This window comes from Osmerus eperlanus, chromosome 20 (genome assembly GCF_963692335.1).
Source record: "Osmerus eperlanus chromosome 20, fOsmEpe2.1, whole genome shotgun sequence".
Taxonomy (NCBI): Eukaryota; Metazoa; Chordata; class Actinopteri; order Osmeriformes; family Osmeridae; genus Osmerus; species Osmerus eperlanus.
Genome location: NC_085037.1, coordinates 10,051,752 through 10,075,077, shown reverse-complemented (window position 1 = coordinate 10,075,077; position 23,326 = coordinate 10,051,752). Strand labels below are relative to the sequence as shown.

Genomic DNA, 23,326 nt, shown 5'->3' with positions numbered 1-23,326 from the left:
ACCGTGACATGTATGTGTGTCATGTGTATTTGGGAATTAAATATATTTACTGCTAATATTCAAATTTATACAAAAATAAAAAAATAAAAATAAAATTCTCAATATGTATCTGTGTTAAGCAAGTGTCAAGAAAATGTGTTTGTGTCTCAAATGTCCATTTTAACAGAAATGTTGGCAACACACATGTTCTGTTGTGTGTCTCAGCACAATCAGGCTGTGGGAATAGGATTCTGTTTATGTTCTCCTTCTTTTGTGGATTCTGTTTGATGATTCGCTGGGAAAGGAGGGCAAAACTTTCCCTGTCGCCATCAGCGACTGCTGCCGTTGCCGAGCAGTAAAGCAGCCAGCGTGCCGTAAAATAAAATGAGGTGTGGAGAGAGCTGGACTGGCCTGCAAAGCCATTGGCTGCTTGGATGCTCGTAAAACAATAACACTCTCTCATAAAACAAAGTGCTTATTAAATCATTTTAAACAATATCGGATGATCTGGGTTTCTTCCACCGGCTGGGCGCCACAAAACAACAGATCTGATGATGAAAGAAGCTAAACCTCCAGACAAAAGCTTGTCACATGATCTGCAAGATTTTGAACAGGAGAGTTGGGACATCTTGGTACAGAGACTTAACCTTCCTTGACCATAAGGTGACCATCAGATATCTCTGACTCTGACTTGGAGTCTATTAACTGCCTACAACTGTCCACACACACACACACACACACACACATAACATTACAACTGTGCTCCCTAACACACATTCAGGAGTAGAAAAGTTCCTGTCATCGACAGTCATCTGATTTCTAAAGCTTAGTAAGCAGGGCCAGTTCATAGACTATGGGCCAGATGAGCATTATCACTTACAATGAAGGTACCATATAGACTTCTACTGGAGTGTAATGTGAAAGGAAATGGGGTATGGGAAAGCAAACATCTATTATTCCCCAGGGCAGAGACTGAAGTACAGCCAGGAGGATGACAATCGGACACACAAGACGATCAGACAGACAAGTATGCAAACGCAGTATAAACAAAGACAAACACTGAACACAGTTACCTGTCTACTAATAAGCCACACAGAACTTTCCAATTGTCTTGACAGCTGAACTTTACAATATTTGGCATGAAGACATGCTTATGTGCAGCCCAAATTTGTGGACAACTTCTGCTTTGCCTGAGGTGTAATAATACAAGTACGGCCCAGTTAAAGATGCCACAGTTAATTAAACATTAATTGAAATCCTGAAAATGGGGTGCCACTGGTAAGAGTGCGTACCACTAAGGCTAAAGCCTTAACACACAGGCCTGGATTCGATTCCGGCCAGGGCCATTTCCTGCATGTTTCCCCCCCCCCCTCTCTCTCTCTCTCTCTCTCTCTCTCTCTCTCTCTCTCTTTCTCTCTCTCTCTCTCTCTCTCTCTCTCTCTCTCCTGTCTGCATCCAACTGTCTTTAAATAAAGCTGAAAATGACAAAAACATCAACAACAACAACAACAAACTTTATCTTGAAATCCACAATGTCATGCCACAGACTTATAGGGAAGTATATGGTAGCTAAGCATGGTTTTATTTGATCAAATCTGCCAGATGTAAGGACGTACACATTGCTATTGCATCCAAACAGACAACTTAATTACTTGCCAGATTGTTCTTTCCTTCTGTATAGCCCAATTGTATGTTGCCTTATGGTTATGGATGGCATAGGCTCATGGGTATGTATACTTAAAGGTCATAGACTGTTTTGGTAAGGCTTCATCCACGATGAGAAGGCAAGAATTGGGTGCACTGTTCTTTTTGCTACACGTGAAGAGCCCTCTACACTGGATTTCGTTCCACTTGAATTGCAAGCTAACTGGGGAGAATCGAAGAGGATAAACGCCAGCCCCCCTTTATGTGGCGGTTGTCACAATCACGTAGCAGCCGGGCCCCTCTCTCGTGCATGTCGGTGCGAAGGCGTCTCCCGTGCACCGTAAATAATGTTGATAAAGACGCCACCGAAAACGACTTTCACGCGTCGCCCGATTGATTTAACGTGACCTCCGTTTCCAAATGATATTGGAAGCCTATTTAAGCAGATGAAGGCTTAAATTGTCTTGCTTGTATGTGCATTAATTCCCCATTCATCATCATTACTCCGTGATTGGTCCGTCCACGCCTCTCTGCCAGCCCAGCGCTATGACAAGGGCCTGTAAATTAGAATGTAATACAATTTAAACAGCAGCACCAGCAGCCGCGCATCCTATGAGTGTTTTTTTCTTCTTCCTTGGACAGCTGCACTGCACCGCCCCTATGAAAACGCTTTGTGTTAGTCTGTAAGCTGGGGAGCCATGAGCCAATTCTCGCTAATAAGATCTTATAAAACCAATGTAATTGCTGTTATGTGCGCAATATAGAAGCCAATCATATCTTATAGCTCGCTCATACACTGTCTTCCAGCGATTAAATGGCGTGTTGATGTTGGATTAGGCCGTTGAGGATTCAGAGTCAAACTGAGGATCCACATGCGTCGTAGGGTAAAAAGTGGCTGCAATATTCCTCATTTTATGTCATTCTGGCATTATGTGACGCACGTTTACAAAAACCATCGTATGGTAAGGCCCACTACTGCTGTTGTGTAGCTAATCAAAATCAGGTCCAAGCATGTTAATAACTCACCACGCCCAATAGGAAACGTTTAGGTTGCCTTTGCATTTACATATGGAGGCCTTTTGCGTTTACATCTTTATTTTATGTTACTGTTTTATTATGGGCTAGCCAAACCCAATTTTCTTTGGCGTCCTGCATCCATATCAGACTAAGATTGCCTGATAGCTTAGATAAATCTGCCTTGTGGTTTCGCCCCGACCCGGGCGGCTTAAACGGTGCATTATTCCAAACATATGCATTTTAATCAGCTCGGTCACACTTACAAGAACTCCAGTTAATAAGGCGATCAATCACAGGCGCGTAGGGAGGAGAGCTCCACGGGAGGGGGCTCGCGGAGGCCGTCTGATTAGAGTGAACCTTTTACCTGGTGACAAACCAGGTAGGCCATCAGCGAAAGAAGAGCTTGCCATCACCGATTAGCCAACACTTGATTATAATTAGATCATTTTAATCATATAGCCATGTGGTTATAGGTTATAATAAAAAGGGTATTTCTGAAAGAAGAAAACCAATAGCTAGATGAGAAAGTAGGATAATGTCGTTTGCAAATATAATTACACATTAAAAAATACATTTAGCCAAATATATAATAAATAATTCGTTAGGTGGCATATGAAGCTTAAGAGATATTCAAGAAAAATGCAGGCTAATACAATTTGTGGCAGACTGTGAAGTTTATTGCCTACAAATCTGAATAAGGTTAAAATGCCTTATGAGAAAGCATTCACAAGGAGGTTCGTTATACTAAACGAACGTGGGCCTATAGCCTATATGTCTCACACTTGCATTAGCAGAAATAACCCATAATCCACCCTGGTTGTGATGATAACAGCTATGAAAGTTCTTCGAACCTGTACGGCCTAGCCAAAGTGCCCCATTACACCTAGAGAATCCAAATTTACTGAAAGCGTGCACCTCAATGAGGCTACGCGCCAAATGCAGCCAATTAAGATTGCGCTGATTGGTAGAGCCGGTTTATCATCGATCTTTTTGCATTCCAATATCTTTCCGCAGCAACTTATTCTGGCATGTCTATTAGCCAATCTGAAACAAAATATGACTGCCATTAAAGGAGCCCTGGGAATCGGGACTATTTAACTGTCACGGTCAATCTCACGCTCCCATCAGAGCAAGACCAAGAGAAACTGTTGTTTTGACAACGACTAATTAGCAAGAATCGTGCAGTTGTTAGGCCCTTTTACAAAGACAATTTGCTTATAGGCCTACTAGAAATCACTCTCAAATTGTATTGGTCGAATGTAAAATGCGGCCAGGTTATTTTATAATTTGACCCTAATTATGTGTGCTATCAGAGTCTACTCTAACCTGGTTTTATGGTGTCCTCTGAATGAGTATGAAGAAAACATTCAAAATTATTTATTTTAAAAGACTGTTTATTGCAAAATTCACGTCCAGAATAATCCAACAACACATTCAACAAAATACGCAAAAGAAAACATTTGTGTGAATCTGCTGTCTTGATCTTTTTCTAGTAGTCCACCATCCCCCCTCCCCCCCTCCTCGCCCCAAATTTGACAGGATCATTTTCATTCAACTAAGCAGTGCTAAGCAAGGAATTGACAAAATAAACGTTTCCCAAAAAATATATTAATGTAACAGCCTGGTATAGGCCCATTATCAGAATCAAGCTTGAACATTTGGTTGTATTGATATTGGACAAACTACAAAATAATACGACTTGACTGGAGAGAGGTGGTAAATGTTTAGCCGAGGGCTTGGGAGAGATTGGCACTTCAGACGCGCTCAAATTGCCTTGTGCGGTTGTCCAACGGCTCACCTCTTCCTCCCTTTCTCCCTCTATCCCCCTCTCCCCGTCCTCTCTGGATTCCGTCGCTCCTCTTCCCCGTCAAGCTGTGTGAGCTAATCCGTTCCCCTGGCGCCTTGTTACCGTTTGGCAGCAACGATCCCTCCCGGCCGACGAGTGCCTGACGGTATTATCATTAATTCAACACTCGAAATTTATCCGTATACGTACATATACATCACTTACTAATTTTACCAGCATCTGCACAATTCGGCCCGGCCCGTCAGGGGCTGCTGGAGAGCGAGGGGTATAATGAGACGGTGCAGTCTGTTAACAAATTCCCTTGTTAAAAAGAGAGATGGAAAGCATCATTCTAGTATAACTAACAATACATGTAGGTCAATTTGGACACGTGAAGAAACTACAAATAATGATAAAGCGTTAAGACCATCCATCAGAGAGATTTAAACGTTTTTCTGTAATTCCCTCTCCACCCAGTGCTGCACCAAATTAATCTTCAATAAATCATATCTGTTTTTTGTTCGCCCACATCGTATTTTACTGTCTGATTTTGAAACAGATTTAGCAAGTGTTTTCAATGGTGGATTATAATGTGAACATTTTACTTTATGCTGCAATGTAGTTTAAAAACTGTTTCTTTTTTTCGTGCCCACGAGTTAATCATTAGTCCTTTGCGTGAAAACAGGTGTACGGGTGCGCGCCACAAGACCTGTCATGTTGACTGCTCCACATGAACGTGTTTTTCATGCTGTTAAGGTTCCTGTTTATGCTTTTTTTCGTTGATAGAAAGCTCATGATAAAAGCTTATGGTACTCTTTTACGCATGTTTGAGCCAGTCCCCGCACGGGCGTGACCGTGCTTTCTTCGTTTTATCTAGTCAGAGGTACCTCCTCTCTCTGGTCCAATGTCACCGGAGAGGACTTGCTCAGTACTGACGGCGTGAACGTCAGAAATGCGTCAGTCCTGCTAGTCGGTGAACACGCGAAGTCCGATCCGGAAGGCCTCTGAGGAAGACCATTTGATTGACTGGAGTGACAGGCCAGACAAGAGCAAGGGCTTCCCCCGGGACCGAGGCCGTGGGTCGGACTGGGGTACAGGGAAGGGTGTCTGAAAGCGCACAAAAGCTCCGGCCTCTGATAGGGGTGCGACAACATCCGGAAACTGTCGAGGGATCTCAGTGGGTTGGAGAATGGAGTGGCGGAGGGGGCAGAGCCTGCCCCAACCCCCAGGTGAGAGTAGTATGGTAACGGCAGGTGGGATGGGAACGGGTATGGCAGGTTCCCCGTGGCGGCTGCATGGCTCATCATGTAGGTGTAGAAGGCGGGGTCGGCAGGGTGAGGCCACGTCATGGCCAGGCGCTGCCTCTTGTCCTTCATCCGCCGGTTCTGGAACCACACCTACAGAACACACAGACAGACAGGGTAAATTATTAACCATAATCTGACTTAAACTGCATAGATTTATAGTGACTATACATATGACTATACAGTCAAAAAACCTTGCCACTTTTAGGCGTGGTTCAAAATCCTGCAGTGGGAATAATAAGCTTACATATGTTCTCCAATATTATTAATACTGCAACATGTATAAGATATATAACATGTCATTTTACCTATGAGTAGTTGAAGAAAAATGCCAGGCAATTTGACATCTGAAGGCCTACATTTTACTTACTAAATAATTCCCTTTTTGTTGTTATGAGTGGTATCAAATAACTAGACTAGAAAGAACACGGGCCTACCTTGATAGTTGTCTCTGGCAGATTTAAGGCAGCAGCCAGTTCACATCTTCTCGGTCTGGAGACATAATTCTCCCGGTAGAATTCCTTTTCCAGGCGCCCAATCTGCTCCCGCGTGAATGCTGTCCGGTACCGTCGCATCTGGTCAGCCCCGTATGACAGTGAGCCCTGGCTCGAGTTGATTTTACCAGAATCCATGCTCTCACTTGGATGGCTTGGCGACTCACCATTTCGACCTGAAATCGTTTGTTTAAACAATTGTCGATTCAGTTATAGTGGACACATTATTTGAAACAATAGTATAATATCCTACATGCTAAGTCGACGTTAGATTTTTATATCCCTCATTCCCTTTTCGATAGGACATTGTCTGGAAGAAATGTTCAATCCCATAGTCAAATAATTGCAAACAATACAAAACAAAGACTATTCCGTCAAGATAACAGCAGCCTACATTCAATGATTAAGCCTTGTTACAGAGAATGTGACAGCCTTAGTAAAAAAGGCCTAAAATGTTCATAAATGCAGAGAAGCCTATGGTCGTTCGTTCAACATTGGCTTAGCCTTAACATTTTAGGCCAAAATTGAATTGACAACAATATTAGAGTGTGATTTTTTACGACTACATCCAGTGTTCTCGCTGGGTTAAATCCTATGAAACTTCCGTAACCAAAAGAATGGGAATGTATTTATTTCCTTTGACACTTTTGTCATTTATTTTTAAGGTTTGGTCATTTAGTAGATTCTGTTATTTATAATGGAACCAGGCTAACTATTTAAGATCCTTTTAAACGTGTGGTTGTCACCCTCGCATGCGCATGCAAATAGCCTTGACTAAGAGCCTTGAAATCAGCGTATAAGCAACACGAATGTTAATATTTTGCAATTAACTATACAATTGAGCTACTGCCTTATTTTCAGGAAGTAATTTTAATCAGCTTTTGTTCTCTACTGGGCTACGTTTTGTAAGATGATTAACCGAATCCAAAAGATGCCGCACATGTAAGGCAAATGGTAGATACATTAGAGTGACAGTAACAGTCAGTTAAGTCTATGAAATTAGTTAACTGTCAAAATATTATCAATGCATGCTTGTAACAAACAAAATTGGGGTGTCGTGGGATTTACCTTTTCCGTTAGGGTAGTCCATGCTTTCTGGTGTGCAGCTGACATCAATTTCCTCATAGAAGTCTGACTCTGTATCGGTGCTGCTCCCGTCTTTGTTATTGTGATCGTGTCGAGGTCTCTCGGTAGAGGATGACATGATAACCGGCCTTACGTCGGCGCACAAGCTTCTCCGTGTGCTATCCACCTCCTCGTCCGCTCTGTCTCTTGAGCACGGCGAGGCTCCAGGACTGGTGCAGTTTCTGTGGACTATTTTTCCCCGTGGTTCTCGCACGGGGCTTCCTATTGCTTCCGACAAATTAGAGCCCGTTTTGCCAACCGCGGTGCCAAGCTGACCTCCCTCAGAAAGAATATCCTTTCTGTTTTCCATTACCGACAGAAAGAACACGCACGGAACCAAGCAAGCGCCAAATAATTTAGCAAGTAGTATGATCTCTGTGACACAGTGGCTACGAAGAGTTGCGTGGTGAGAGGGGAGAGGAAGTGAGAGGGGAGAGGAAAGAATAGACGTAGTGCGTTCTGACCCTGAGAGACGAGCGCTTCGGAGTGCGGCACGAGCTCTGGGAGGGATCACCGTTTGCCCTCTCTTTCTCGAGCTGTCATTCTTAATAGGGCGGTCGTCATAACGGTACCCCTGATGACGCCACGCATCGATTGGTTGTGTATAAACAGAACCAGCAATCACAGCGACGAGATGCCGGGCTGGACCGCTAATAGAAAGCAAGCAGCTTTGAGATAGAGGCATAAAGACCAACGGCCATATGTCTGTTTCGAGAATATAGCCATCAGATCGTAGGCTATTTATGATTTGGGAAAGATAAAGTGACATGCAGAGAGACAAGCTGCTGAAATGATGTGTGGTCATGCAGCATCGTGCCATTCTGCACCATCACTTCAACATCTCACACTGGGTTTAAATTGTCCTCCCATAAGACTATCCAGTATTAGTATTATTAAGTCTAAGCTATAGTCCTCACGAATCATTATCAACAGGAAGCCTTAAACTAGGTGGGGGAAGTGTACTTTGCAGTTATTACAAGAATGATGCGTCAAATGAAAATTCATATTTGGGGTTAAGCACATGGGTCATTTAACGCTTCTGCGTAATTGAACAGTCGGCGTCAGACTTAATGGAAGGACTCCACTTGCGCCCCCTTTTCTCTCTTCACCCTCCAAAGTGATGTCAAGTGAAGAGTTCTAAGGTCAAGTCGTTGTGGTCAGAGTTAAGATAACAAAACATACAACATATCATGTCTACAGACTGAATAACATATTACTCAGAACAGAGCCACATTTAGGCTGGACGTTGACAGGACGTTAAATTAGACTTGTTGTATGTCTTGAAATGATATTTCCCTACACTATCTTGCCAGAATGTAATCTATTGTAGTCTACTTTACTGGCAGCGTTGGATCATTCGATTACAATATCCCTAAAAGACTTTCCAATAAAGGTGTTCCAAACATTTTTTTCTTTATAACTGTTTATCATGCCATGGGCGAGGCTAATTTTAAGGCCAGTTATGTTTCATTACTATAATTCTCCACAGATCAGACCAATAGAAAGCCAACTTTTGATAATACAAGTAGTCATGAAGTTGAACTGAAATCTGCATATTTGGGATATCTATTTTTATCTGCCGAGTCTAGGTCCTAGAACCATAGAACGCCGCAAACGTTGAAGCAAAGAACAGCGCAGACTCGTGTACCTTGGATAATTGCACATGCGTAGTCCAAGCCATTATGTTCATGCTGTCGGGGTTGGGGCCGTTTCCTCCGCTCCCTTTGATGTGTTCTCTTGTGCAGTAAAACATCACTAAACACAACGATAAAGGAAATGGCTCTTAAGGCTAGGCTATGGCCTTTGGGGTTTGAACTTGATACCTCTCTAAGCTTTCAATGTTTTCAGTGAGTGCAGGAAACCTTTAACGCTATTGAAGCTAAGGCTATAGTATGGACTTGGTCTTGAGATACCTGACTTAGAAACTGGATTCGATCATGTATAAAGGAGGATGAATGGCATATAAATTAATCTCGACATTTTCAAGCCTTTTCTGCAAATAATAGTTTGATACTCCTATATTTTTGCTACCCATGTGAACAACTAAAATAAATAATTTAATACAATTTATGTATAAAATCAAATAGTAGCCTACACTTGACCCTTTGCCCTTGACATCTGAAGTATTCAGAATGGATTACTATGATTTTGAGAAAGCTGTATATGTTGAAGTAAGGTAGGCTACTAATCAGATTCTGCGTTAGCAATGTTCATTGGGTGTGCTCAAGCCTTCGGCGAGAGCACAACCTTTGTTCTCTCACATATATATTATTATTATTTTTATTCTTTTTGCCCCCCTAAAACTCAGTCAATATTTGGCCTACATAGACAAAGTAGGTGTCAAAAGTTTCGTCTTGGTAGCGATTGAGTTGCTTCTATTGGAATTTACGTTCCGTTGCATGGTTTAGGCTGAAGTTAAGTTTTTGTGGCGAAAAGTGAAGCTAACGGTGGCTAATTTGCTAGCCACAGTCACTGACGTTACTAACGTCACTACGTCACTAACGTCACGAAAACACGCGTGACTACCTTTGGCAGAACATTCGTTTCGCATCTGTTAACTTGGGGGATAGCTAGGCTAACTATAGCTTTACTGCAAGTCAGCTGCAGAAACGCCACAAGCAAAGAGGCCAGGGTGATAACTATTTACTCATTTTACTTTGTGATATGACACACAATTGTGATGTGTAATGTACAATATAAGCTGATATTATTAAGGAAGTACATCTACTTTCGGAAACAGTAGTCTACTATTTCACTGAAGTATTAGCATCATGACGTTAGCCTGTGTTGCCCGGGCAACACATACTACAGTGGTCTATGATGTATCTGTTTTCAATCGTTAAAATAAACATTCCTCACATATACATTTTCGTTGTAGGATTTATTATGACATTAGATTACAAGTAAACGATTTATGGGTCAAATTATCATTACCTGTGGTTTCAATCCAGTGTATCACTGCAATGCTGTAGCCTATGCGAGACACTACATAAACATCTACACAGCTGTAGGAAGTCAAACGGCGACAGAACATGTTCGGCACTCTCCTTACTTAAATCAAAAGTCTATCTAACTACTAACCTGAACTTCAATGCCACAGCCTAAACATTGTCAATCTGTTCATGAAAATAATTAATTTCAGCCTAAACCATACAACGGAACGTTAAATCCAATTCAACCAACGCAATCGCTACCAAGAACACAGCAGTAGTCTACTAGTACTGTACCGTAGTAGTACAATTTACCGGGGCAGCTTCTCCACACAGGGCTATATCGCATTTTGCGTTGTTACTGACAATGGTCGCTACCAGTGAGCTTTTTATGAATGAGCGATTTTCCACTAAATAAATGTCAAGCTTATTTACGTTTTGGGGGGCATATTTTCAGTTAGCAGATGGTACTGTTTGAATCGCGATTCCATCTTCTACTGCCGGGTAAAGTCGTAGAATAATCTTCAAAGGGGGTTCTTTATTAATGAATGAATGCAATGAGTAGGCTACATGCCTGAAAATATCACGAGAAGGGAAAAACTTAAAATGACGTTTAAGTCATAGAGATTAGGTCAATGTTTACACCGGTCTGCCAAATGTATTCGTTTTGATTCAACGATGAGGCTGCCTCTTGCAGGGGAAATGAGAAGACATCTATTTCATTCTACACTTCACTCGTATTTTCAGTTGTAAATGAGCAGCATTTTTGTCTGTTTAAAAAAAAAAATCTATTTCATCTTTATAAATAATAACTATGCATTTTCATATAAAATATACAGAAATCAGTTGTAAAAATGTCATTCAAAAACGGACCCCTGTGCAACCGACGCAAGCAAGCACACCCTACAATTTCCCCCGAAATTGTACCCTCTCTAGTTTCTCTTGTCACAGCATGGACACTGTGTGAATGACGTCAGTGGGTCGCAGTGAGAAAGGAGTGATGCTGGGATGCCACTCCGGGACATACTCAGTAGCCTTCGCTGGCCTCGTGCGCCCTCGCCTGTTCAAAAAAGATACGACATTGGATCTTTAACGATTTTCTGCGACTGAAAAGAACGAGTTGCTTTCTTCACTCCCTCCCACCCCAACTCCTAAGACAGACAGACAAACACTAACTCATAGTACCCCGCCTTTCTTTTTTTCACTCACTCACTTTTATCTATTTTCCTTTTTTCCCCTCACCTCTCTATCTACCTGTCTGAACCACGGAGGCGTTTGGTTGGATAGACGTTAACTGAATTTGATATGAATAGCATTAGGCCGATTGAATCTATGTATTTTTCCATTCAACTGCACAAAACCAGCATCTAGCAATGAGCCACATTTGAATACGCATAGGCTAGAGTTAAATAACACATTTTACCATAAAATTGACTATTAATGATATACGATTTTAAACTTTATATTGGTCAAAAGCCTATTGTCCCTTTACATTTAGCCGTGTCTGCATTTCTATAAACTCCTTTCAAGTTTACACGGGAGAAACTGGCCGCACAGCCGCTTTGACAACAGCCACGCATTCCTTTAAGATTACACTTATTTGACTTCAATCAGAGAAGAGAATAACCGTTGAATTCTCGTATTTTGGCGAAATGCATGGCGAAATGATTGATACATTTCAATGCAATGAGAACGTTTAGATTAATGTGTGCAGTTGTACAACCATTGGCAATTTGGCAAAGATTAACTGAACCAACAACTAATCACAGGCAGAACTGATTTTTTTTATATCTCTCAAACTTGATAAACATTAGTTTATAACACTATATGAAGAAAATTATATAGTCAGTCGACAAGTTTCACGTTTGATAAACAAAAGTGCCCACAAGTGTTGACATGGGCATGGCTGACCTGTCTCCGCCATATCGCTCAGTATTAATTTTTGACATATTAAATGTTGATTCACCTAACGTCTGTGTATTTTTAAATCAAAATAGCCTAATTGTTAGGTAAACTATTTTTTACATATAATAATAGAAATATGTATTATTTGAAAAGGTCTTTATAGTTTGGAACATTTGTTCCCTATTAGGACCTAGTCCACATCATGTTAATTCTTAAAATGGTTGCACTCGTGTTTTTATGGAAAGACATGGATTGGGTATGGGTTTTGCAACAAAAAAAAACATAGATAAGAAGCATATAGGCCTACGCTTGTAACCTAAAGAGAAGGATGCACCCCTATGTATTGTTGCCTTTCAGAAGTTATGAAATATAGATATATCTTGTGATCCCTCCAAGATAATGACTCCAATGGCCTTTGCACAACCCCAGTCCTGGCCTTGTTCGTTTACAGTAGTGACATTTTATTATGTGTGTTTTAGATAGGACGACACCGGATGGCTTCAGGTCTTACGAATTACTGGTCTAACCATCTCTGCCTAGATTCCATTGCGTTGGGGACGTTTTCAATGACTTTGTGTTGACTAAATATGAAAAGTTTTATCTCCAGTATGTGTTTCAGCCTATATTTGCCATTTAGGCAAAGGCCATGGAATGATTTGTGGACTAGCATAGTGTCTAATTCTCGTTCCGACCAAAGCGAAGGAAGCCCCCTCCCCCTCCACAGACATAACACAATGTGCCCCTCCAGTTTTACTAGCAGGCCCAACTTGAACTTGACCATTTAGTCTGCGCAGGTATTCCAGAGGTTCCAGAGTAATTGGCTATTGAGCTACAGACGTTAGTTTTTGACTTCGAAATATTTTCAATCTCACATCTATTTATTTGTTTATTCAGTCAGTAAGTTAAGGCGTATAATCCAAACGAAGAGCAACAATCATGTCCTTCTTGCCCCACCCCTCTCTCTTGCTTCAACTTGGCCTTGAAACTGGATGACGCAGTTACCAGTGCTTTAACTGCGTTGACCTTGGAACGCGCCCTGGATAGCCTGCAGAATGCGAGGTGACTAGAGTTTGAAAGTACTTTGGTGTTAAGTCCCTTTTTATCGCTTTTCGTGCCTTCATATAGCTACTTCTATTAACTGTCCTATCCTACACGAAGAGCTTACCAAACTAGTGAGAACTATGGGCCCAAATCACCCTATTAAATCTGCAGTAGCTACGGCAGAGGGTTTACCACTGCTAGCCACTCAACAGTGACACATGCATCTCTCACCTGGTGCCACCTTAACATAATGCGTATTTATTTACATCGTAAATGTTATAGTTTCATAGATATGAGTCCAGTATAACTATTAATGTTCCTTTTATCCAATTGAGTAACGTGGGTTTTCCAAATGACGCTGGTTATCCAGAGTAGGCCTATCGTAGCCTACTTTTTCCAGTTGTGGAGGTAAAAAGTAGGTATTTCATCGTAGCCTACTGCCCAGATGAATCATTTGATTGTTAGATTGTATTTTGTCCGGCTTTTTACCATGTTTGATTGCATAACAGTGAAGGCATGTTTACGAGACCCCTGTCATTCGGAACCTATACCATTTTAAACGCTTGGTAATGTTCCAGCCTGTTGTAGCCTACAATTTAGTAGCCTACAATTTAGTAGCCTATGTGAACGTTAAAAGGGTTCATTGGTGCGAGTTAAATTGAATGTGAACCAACGGATGAGTTGAAAGTAAGGTAGGCCTATGGGCTGACAGATGAAACATAGCATGATGTAATTGCTCTTTTCAAAATTGTCGTTGATAAATGGTTGACTGAAATTCAACTCAGAAAAAAAAGCGATTTGGCCTACTGATTGCGATTTAATTTTGGATTTGGAGATTTGTTTACAATAGATAGCCTATAGGTCTAGATTGACTGAATTGGCAAAATTTAGAATAGTCTTATGCAAATTGATACGTTCCAACTTTCAGCCAATAATCGCGTACAAAAAAAAGAAGGATTTCGATCACATCGCAGGCCATTTTCAGACTTTTGGATATAATATACCGAAAAACGATTTTGTAGCCCATAATAGAATATAATCGAACCCTTAGGCCCTGTGTGTGACGAAATGGAGAGTGCAGTCCAATAATATAGCCTAAGCCTGATATAGCCTAGCCTATACATTGTTCGTGAGTCAAATCGTAATGGATTTGTTCATAGGCTACCTTTTTGTTTACATTCTCATGGTTTCATATGTGCACACATAGTAGCCTATTCAATAGATGCAATTCTTTACTACAGCAACGAATTTGCAACAACGAAAATACTTTGAAACAGGGGGGAAAAATCGGTTTATTGGCCTATGCAACAACAAGGTGAATTTGTTAAATATCGTTTAATCGTTTGGTAAAATAGACAGATCTAGAACTATATTTGATGAGTAAACAATGGCGAAACATATAGGCTAATCTATAGGCCGAGCCTTGATCTTTGTGCTTGCAACTCTGAAGGTAACATTACAAATTATAGAACCACAGTAGTGTTAATGGTTAGCGGCTGGAATTTCATTGAAATTAACTATAGGCCAATATATTAACTGGGATTCCATCGTACCAATAAATGACTTAATGTGTAGGTTACATATACTGTAGTTTTAACAGCCCGTTAACATAATATTTAGGTTCTACTGGTGAAACTTAAACATGCAGACCAAAAACTTGACTGTCAGTCACAAGATTCAAAAGCACGCCTTGTGATCATTGTTTTCCAATGTAGCCTACGGTTTCGTCCTTTTGAGCTCCATCACGGTCAAGTTAAGCGCCAGGCCGCCTTGAGGTTCTCTGCTTTGACCACAAAACATTTTCGATAGGCTAGTACTCGACATTTTAGACAAACATCTACTTTCCTATCGCACCGAGGAAGTCAATTGAAGGATTGACATATTACCTTACCAACAGGAATATTACTAATGAAACGCATATCTTTAAGAACATTTAGACTGCGTAATGGTGTTTCTGTGACATTGGAAATACAATTCGACGCGAAATATAGGAATGCCTTGAATGTCCAGGACTGATGACCTCACAAACATGGTCTGGCTGTTGAGTGTCTGGCCATTGTTTTGGCACACGGAGGTGGTCTGCTCCTCGCAGCCATTCTAGAATGTCTGGTCTGACCACTGGCTGAAAACGGACCACATGCGTCTGTGTGACAGCTCTTTGTTTGACACTGTTTTGGCACCTTGTTGTTTTTTAAACCCTGGATGTCTTTGTAGACTGTTTTGTAAATGCCGTTGTGAATACTTATTTAGGCCAATGTAAACATATTATCCGGTCATTGTAATCCTTCAAACAACAAAGAATGCAAGATCATTTTGATCCCATACTCTGCTATCGATTATCAAAGTCACATATTTGAAACCAAACGAGACAAGTGTAGATGTAGGCTATAACCCTAAACCCAGTGCTAGGTAACATAGCACTGGGTAACATAGGCCTAGTAGTTCATAGAATAGTTTCATAAAATACATTACAAAATGCATAAATATCCTACCTTGTTTTTATTTTTTCATGTAATGGGTCCCACCAAAAACAAAATCTCTTTATTGCAATACATAAAAATGTAATATTTGTTTAATGTATGCTGTGGGTGTTTTACTGTGATCTCTCAACTTGGCATGGACATATTTTGAACTTGTGGAGCATGATGATGCAACACAAATGTTTACCTTGATAGTAAAAGTAGCCTACGTTTTGTTTTTAGCACATCGATGTACTTCAATATTACACCTTAAGTCAATACCTGCATATAAATGAAACCGAAATCTAAGTCTGATCACGTTTAGCTTGTTCAGCCATTCACAGTGTATTTTTTTTCAACCGTTAATCTATAGGCCTACCATTGTCATCACAATTTCCACAAGTCACATTTTAATATTTACCAACAGTAAAGGCTCTGTTTAAATTGTTAAATTAAACTTGACATCATTCTTTTTTCAGTTATCCACGACTTGACAACTTTAACCGTTATTCGGTACAACGTTATTGCACTGTTCTTATAGGCTATACAAATGAAAAATATATCCTTAATATAAAAATCACAAAGTGAGATTTTTATGTTTGCTTAGACAAATGTGATTTTTTTTAACACAATACTGTTATGATGTTGGACAAAAATACTTTCCCATTTAAAACTCTGAAACTTATTGCGTACGATACTTCTAAATGATTATGTTTTAGTTTTGCCCAAATTGTGGTATATTGATCGCTTCATACATAAACACTTCATCCATAATAGATTTAGGTTTGAACCAATTGAAAAAAATGTGGTGTTGCATTGCTGAGTCTGAACAGATGGGCCAAATTCAGGCCTATGTTTCTTTAGCTGAGGATACAATGGATAGCCTACGTGGTTTACTTACAACAACACCCCTTGGAAGGAGAACCACTGATCGTAAACACGAACAAGCAGACCAGACACAGAACAGGTCTGTAAGGCCGGACCTTCTTTTGAGAAATCGCATCATTTTCACATGTTGTTTTTTTTGTTTTTGTTGTTTCACACTCTCCGGTAAACCAACAAATGTGAGGATTCCGGTTATATTTTGTAACAAAATGCAACAACCAAGTCCACCAATCCACCTACCTCCAAAGTCATACCGAAAAACGTTGAACATAGAAAATGACTGTTAAAGTTAATGCCCTCCAAAGCTTTCATTCGGACAGGAATTCTCACCCCTTTTCCGCCCTTTTCAATTGCTCAGACAGGTCCTTCAAAGGCTCAATAGCCCAACAGGCTCAGCGGCTAGACAGCAACTTTCAACTTGACCTTGGCCTTTAGCCGCGTCACACGTGTAAAACCCGCGTTGCCCGTTTTCTGTCTTTGCATGTAAATACGACTGGAAAGTTCTGGACATCGACAAACTCGGACCCAAGGTCCACATTTTCATCTACTGCGCTTATTAGACAAAATTGTCGCTTTGGTTGTTGCAATACCTTGGGACCAGTCGAACAAATAAGAACATGTGTAAAGTGTGTGCAGCATTTGCTATTTTAAAATAAGCGCGTGCCTCATTCACATTGGTTTATTCGTTCATCTTTACAAAATGTGTTGTAAATGTGCTCACACGACTAAGACAACGGGCAAGGTTAGCCCATCCTTGAAAATATGAGACAACTCAATAGGGGAATATCGTCTGTTATTTCAAATAACACATTCACATTTTTAATTCATTCATTAAAGACGCTTCTATCCAAATATTACTGCATGTTAATACAGCAGATGACCAAGTTCTAACAGTATTTTAGTGGCTAGTGTTATGGAATTGTCTGTATTTTAATGGACACGCACGACAGTTTCAACAGACATATTTCAGTGAGTCTATGGCAAATGTAGGCCTACGTTTGTCCACTTGAAACAATCTAAAATGTCCAGAAACGGTCGTGTGCTCCAACTGTGCGTAAGGCAATATACTCAAGAAGGCAAAAGCCAGGGATCCAAATGAAAGATTCACTGTCGTTGAAATAGTTAGGCAATGCCTTGATATAATTTACGTCGCGCTTTAAAGCATAGTAGACCCAGTCGAGTGCCATTTCAAACAAATCTTTGTACACTCATTCGTGGTTTTAAAATGTAAGGTTATATTTTAAGATGTCTTTAAAGATTTACTCATTATTCAATAAACCCCTTACTTTTGAAAAGCAAAAAGACAAGCCAAATCCCTTGATAGGTAGGATCATCTTACAACGCCGCATTTTTCTACATTTAATTATCTGCATTGGGAGATGTTTATCGTCCTCTTTGCATATCACGTGGCCATGTCTTGGCCAATGATGGCACGCCCTCTCTGCACCCGTGCGCGTCAGAGTCCAGTACTGTCTCAGAATCAGTATCTCCTTTTTTCAGTCTCTGAGCTTTTTAAAAAAGAGCCAGAAGCCTCAATGTTGGATGTCGTGCTATGACAACGTCACTGCTCCTCCGTCCTCGCTGGGTCGACCCATCGGTGATGTTCCTCTACGACAACGGCGGGGTTTCCGATGAAGTGAGTAAGAACATGGACGGCGGTTTTGCTGGAGGTAACTTTGCGGCGAACCAATGCAGGAATCTGATGGCGCATCCAGCGTCGTTGGCACCGAGCACTGCATACTCGTCGACTGATGTCCCCACTTCGGGCATGGGCGAGCCAGCAAAGCAGTGCAGCCCATGTTCGGCCGCGCAGAGCTCGTCAAGTGCGTCCCTGCCCTATGGATATTTCGGTAGTGGCTACTATCCGTGCAGAATGTCTCATCACAGCAGCATTAAGTCGTGCGGCACTCAACCCCCCTCTGTGTACGGGGAGAAGTACATGGACACATCCGGATCGGCCGATGACTTCAACTCTCGGGCAAAAGAGTTCGCCTTCTATCCAAGCTATGCCTCAGGCCCCTACCAGCCAGTGTCTGGCTACCTGGACGTGCCCGTGGTGCCAACCATGAGCGGGCCAGCAGAAGCCAGACACGAAACCCTTCTGCCTATGGAGAGCTATCAGCCGTGGACTCTCACCACTAATGGCTGGAACGGACAAGTCTACTGTGCCAAGGAGCAGCCACAGCCCGGCCACATGTGGAAATCATCAATATCAGGTAAATGAATAAAATATATAAGTATTTATGCATTTAGTCACACAACCTCCCATGTATATACAAATGTTTACGACATTTGTGGATGAAGTTTTTTTTAATGCGTAATTTACAATGAGAACTTACAATGAGGCTATTGTAAATTCTCCGTGATCCCTTTAGTAAAACTGGGATGAAAACATTTGCATGTGTGTGAGTATGATCGACTGAAAACAGGATACAGGATAACTTTTTGTTTTTCCTTTTCCCTGCTAGACACAGTGTCTCATGCTGGAGGGGACGCAGGCTCCTACAGACGTGGAAGAAAGAAGCGCGTGCCATACACCAAGGTGCAACTGAAGGAACTAGAACGCGAGTACGCCGCCAATAAATTTATTACGAAGGACAAACGAAGGAGGATATCAGCACAGACGAACCTATCCGAACGACAAGTCACTATCTGGTTTCAAAACAGACGCGTAAAGGAAAAAAAGGTCGTTACTAAAGTGAAAACCATCAGCTAGTTTTGACGAACAACGATTGGAATTAAATGCCCCCCCCCCCCCCCAACACACACACACACACACACACACACAAGCTCACTCCGCTTTTCGATTTGAAGAACAAACATTCTGTGGACATGTTTCACAAATGTCTACTTAGCCAAATGAGTTACTGGACCTATTTGGACCTAAAATAGGCACATGACGCTGTACCTTCCCTGTTGTAAAATATTGTTATGATGTGTGAAGTTCATATCAAGAGGAATGGAGTGTATGGTTTTATGCGACTTTTATGGCATGCAGTAGTAGCCAAAACCTAAGCTCAGGAAAGCAGACATCCAGTGGTCTAGGCCTTTGTGGTGTAGCTACCTTTTATTTGTAGCTTTATTCAGTGGTTTGAAACCCCACAGGAAGTGACGGACTTTAGAATTTTAGACCTCCTTGTTAAATATTAATCGATTCCACTTCCCTTTAAAATATAGACTTGTGCTTACGAAGTTCAGACCCGACGTTCTCGATCACATCGAATCCATGGATCAATTATTCTTGTTGTGCATAGATAATCGTCTGGGAACTGTATGTTCGTGAACCATAGCTTTTATATTGTGTGTGTGTATTAATGTGGATGTATATAAAAGTAAATGCAGACTTGATATCTAGTATGTTAAGGCTATATATGTGTTAGTAAAATCATGTCGATATGAAAGTATTACAACAAAAATCCGTCCTAATAAAACATGGACCTTGCTGAATTAGCCTAATGACCTCTACTTTGACTGTAACCAGAATCTTTATACACACTAAATTGGTACAAATGTCTATAATTTGGCAAATGTATCTATTTATGTAAATGGTATAATTATTACGTGTAAAAAAAGTAGGGGAAGCCCATATATATTGGCCTAAGTAAACAGAAATGTGTGGGCGTTAAAGCGGGCTGGTCGAAATTACTTTAAACGTAATTATATCTGGATGTGATAACATAACCAACTGTTGATGTTTCTAGTCTGACTATATCTTGAAACATTTCACTTTAACAAGAGAGGAATTGTGTCTTTAGTTAGACTGTGCAGAATTATAAGCCAACATTGCCATCCAGTGGTGGACTGTAAACCCTGTAACCTTTTTCAAACTTGACTTTTCGATACGCCAATGCCATGTTACGCCACTGAACGCCGTCTACCACTGTTAAATTTATACTAATACCACCATCACTGCTACTAATATTTTTCAAAAAATAAAAATGAGCGGTGTTCATGCTTTAGATTATTTAAATACGACTCATGTTCGTATAGGTCTATTAATGGCATGAAGGCCTGTATTTGGTCTATTAGTTATTTCTCTTAAACATTTTTGTATGATCCGTTATATTGTTAAATTAGCTGGGTTATAAAGTCACACAAAAACCTAGTGGTTTTGTCTGACTTGATAACGTTTATTTTCACACAAAAAGATATGGTACCTACTAACTGTTTTGAAATAACGTAAGTCAGTCTAAAGTTAGCCTATTCTATAGACCCAGTACATTTCTCATAGAATTTTTCAGACGAAAGCTTTTAATACAGCCAATATAGCATTAAAGGCCTATAGCTTTAGCATAATGCTGAATGGTAAAGTATTTTTGTTTCTTAAAAACGTTAAACTTCCTAGATATGCAACGTAGACCTATAGGCTATTGCTACTGCTAGCCTAATTATTAGGGGAAAACGTTTTCAAATAAAAATGGTTATCACAGATTCTAATAGCCTGACCTTATCACCAATACCACAAGCCATGAATGTTTACAGTGTTCATTAGACGGAAATGTCTAAAATTAAGTCATTAAATGAATCATGCATTAGTCTTACTCTTAATTAATGTCTGACCAAATTAGGCATACATTATTTATTTGCTCATCTGAATTGATGCAGCTTCAGGCTTGCATGCAAAAGAGACACATTAATATATTTTTTCTATTGCCTCCTCACTTTAGTTAGATTGTCTTCTAGAAGAGAGACATTTCTCTTGTATCCTACATAAGCCCATAAAAGCCTATAAAAATAACAATATGGAACCAAAACGGAAAGAAATTCTAACGTTTCAGACCTCTCTCGACACTGTCCTTTGATAATTTGAAATGTTTATCCTTGCAGCCTTGTTAGATCGACTTGGTTGGAGGCCAAAGGCTTCGGCATAGGTGTCATATTAGGTTTAGGTGTTATTCACTATGGTAGCCTGTTCCTATGTCTCTTTTAGTCAAAAATTAATATATTTAATTTGCCTACCATGAACTTCTACAAATAGTCAACTAGTATCTTAAACTATAATGTATTTTACTAGTATACTAGGAAAATACTCAATGTTATCTGAAAATGTCTATCATTGCTACATTGTAGATTACTCAGTTATGGACATTTCAGTGAAATCTAGGGCCCGGTTACCCGATAAGATGGTCGAGGTCGATGCATATAAAGCCACCGGTTTTCCACCCAGCACGTGGATTGATTGTTAGTGCGTCAGTAAATCTTTAAAAGGGCTGTCCAAGGTGCTGAATGTAATCTTAAATAATGCCTTATTCGCATATGTCAAGTCTAGGGTTTGTCTGACAAAGCTTGGTAACATGATCCATATTCATATATCAACTAAGATACATGCTTCTCCTGTATAGCAGATACATTCTTTAACGTAATTTGAATACACTGCTGAGGTTGAACCAACCTCCAGGTTGGAAGTTGAACCACTTTATCCTCGTTGAATTCTTTGAGATGCACTCCAAACTCCAAGTTTCTGTCACAAAAATGAAAATATCTCACTTAAAATATAATTAAAGAATTATCTATACCAAAATGTTTGAGCGAGGGCCACAGCTGACTAGTCAATCAGGAGTATAGCCTAGGTCTTAAAGCGTGGCGGACATTTTTTCTAATGTTATGACCAAAATGGTCCATGCACGTGAACAGTTCATCCTTAACACATTTAGGCTCCTTAACTTTCTTTCGATACTTTAATAACTGATACAGTTATTAAATGTTTTATTCAACTTCACCTTGATTTCGTCTATCAAATTAATATGAAAACAGTAGATTATTGTAAAATAATTTGAGGTAATTTTCAGATGCTGAAGGAAGCTGTAGGGTGCACCTACAGCTACAGAGCAGCAACGATCATATGGACTAACAACTTCGAAACCGTCGTTATCTTCCCATGGAATTTATGTGCAATGTAAATAACGATGCTTTCGGAAAATATATCAACACTGGCACTGACGATGGTTGTTCTTCGCACGTGGGTTAGTTCTTCGGCCTTCAACTGACATTAGAAACACTTTCTACCTAAGACACTCAGACGCAGCATACGCGAGCGCGCACGCAACTCTTAGAGAGAAATTCAAACTGTGGTGGCAATAAAAACGGTCCAGGCTGGACTGGATTTTCATTCTGTTTACCCCCAGAATGTCAGAATGTGCTTAGTGGCATGGTTAGGGTTTGCTTCCACCCAAAGGCCAAACGGGGAATTACAGTCTATTTCTTTAGCCTACCAAGTAACAAATCAATTTGTCATTCTCTGTTGAGATGAAATGTGTAGCATGTACATAGGTTCGGAGAGCTCTGTATTACGAACTGTCCTATTGATTCGAGATAGATGGAAAATGGGCAAGTGAATTCCTTAGTACATGATCCATTATAGATCTCTTATGCGGCAGGATCAGATCTTAATAACGTTTTTAAGATTTGGACAAAGCCTAGACAAAGCCTTTTCATTACCGTGAATAATGAAACGTCTATTATAGTCTATGTTATATTATTTTTGTCTGGTTCTATGATTTAGCCATTCACTTCATCAGACAATTCAAACATCAAGATAGGACTTATGCTTTTCTTTTTAGAGAACAGAGATGAAAAAGGATGTAGGTCTATCTTATTGACGTAGAAATCCTTTACATTGTCAATAGAGCCGAACATTTATTTCCGTCAGTCTGTCAGCCAAGGTGAATGAAGGCCGAGGCTAATACCATGCTCTTTACATTGACCTTCGCTGTCTCTCTCGGTAATGGAGGGGAGGGTTGCAACCTTCAGCCAGAAA

The 23,326-nt window shown here is 40.4% G+C and overlaps 2 protein-coding genes across 2 annotated transcripts; one reads left to right on the top strand and one right to left on the bottom strand.

Moving 5' to 3' along the window:
• Positions 1-5,295: 5,295 nt before the first annotated feature.
• evx1 (even-skipped homeobox 1) lies at positions 5,296-7,659 on the bottom strand. The gene is made up of 3 exons (XM_062445785.1): positions 7,293-7,659; positions 6,168-6,400; positions 5,296-5,823 (listed from the first exon to the last, which is right to left on the bottom strand). Exons 1-3 carry the CDS (start codon positions 7,657-7,659, stop codon positions 5,296-5,298), a joined length of 1,128 nt encoding a protein of 375 aa, XP_062301769.1.
• A 10,453-nt stretch (positions 7,660-18,112) lies between these two features.
• LOC134040915 (homeobox protein Hox-A13a) lies at positions 18,113-20,584 on the top strand. Its single transcript, XM_062487086.1, has 2 exons — positions 18,113-18,785; positions 19,038-20,584. Exons 1-2 carry the CDS (start codon positions 18,122-18,124, stop codon positions 19,283-19,285), a joined length of 912 nt encoding a protein of 303 aa, XP_062343070.1. The 5' UTR covers positions 18,113-18,121; the 3' UTR covers positions 19,286-20,584.
• The last annotated feature ends 2,742 nt before the right edge of the window (positions 20,585-23,326 follow it).

What these genes read in the sequence shown, in the direction of transcription:
- LOC134040915 (XM_062487086.1), top strand. Translation starts at nt 18,122, where the DNA reads ATGACAACGTCACTGCTCCTCCGTCCTCGCTGGGTCGACCCATCGGTG. An exon ending in GTGGAAATCATCAATATCAG is followed by an intron (nt 18,786 to 19,037) that starts GTAAATGAATAA and finishes TTTCCCTGCTAG; the next exon opens with ACACAGTGTCTCATGCTGGA.
- evx1 (XM_062445785.1), bottom strand. Translation starts at nt 7,659, where the DNA reads ATGGAAAACAGAAAGGATATTCTTTCTGAGGGAGGTCAGCTTGGCACC. An exon ending in GGACTACCCTAACGGAAAAG is followed by an intron (nt 6,401 to 7,292) that starts GTAAATCCCACG and finishes AAACGATTTCAG; the next exon opens with GTCGAAATGGTGAGTCGCCA. An exon ending in TGCCAGAGACAACTATCAAG is followed by an intron (nt 5,824 to 6,167) that starts GTAGGCCCGTGT and finishes TGTGTTCTGTAG; the next exon opens with GTGTGGTTCCAGAACCGGCG.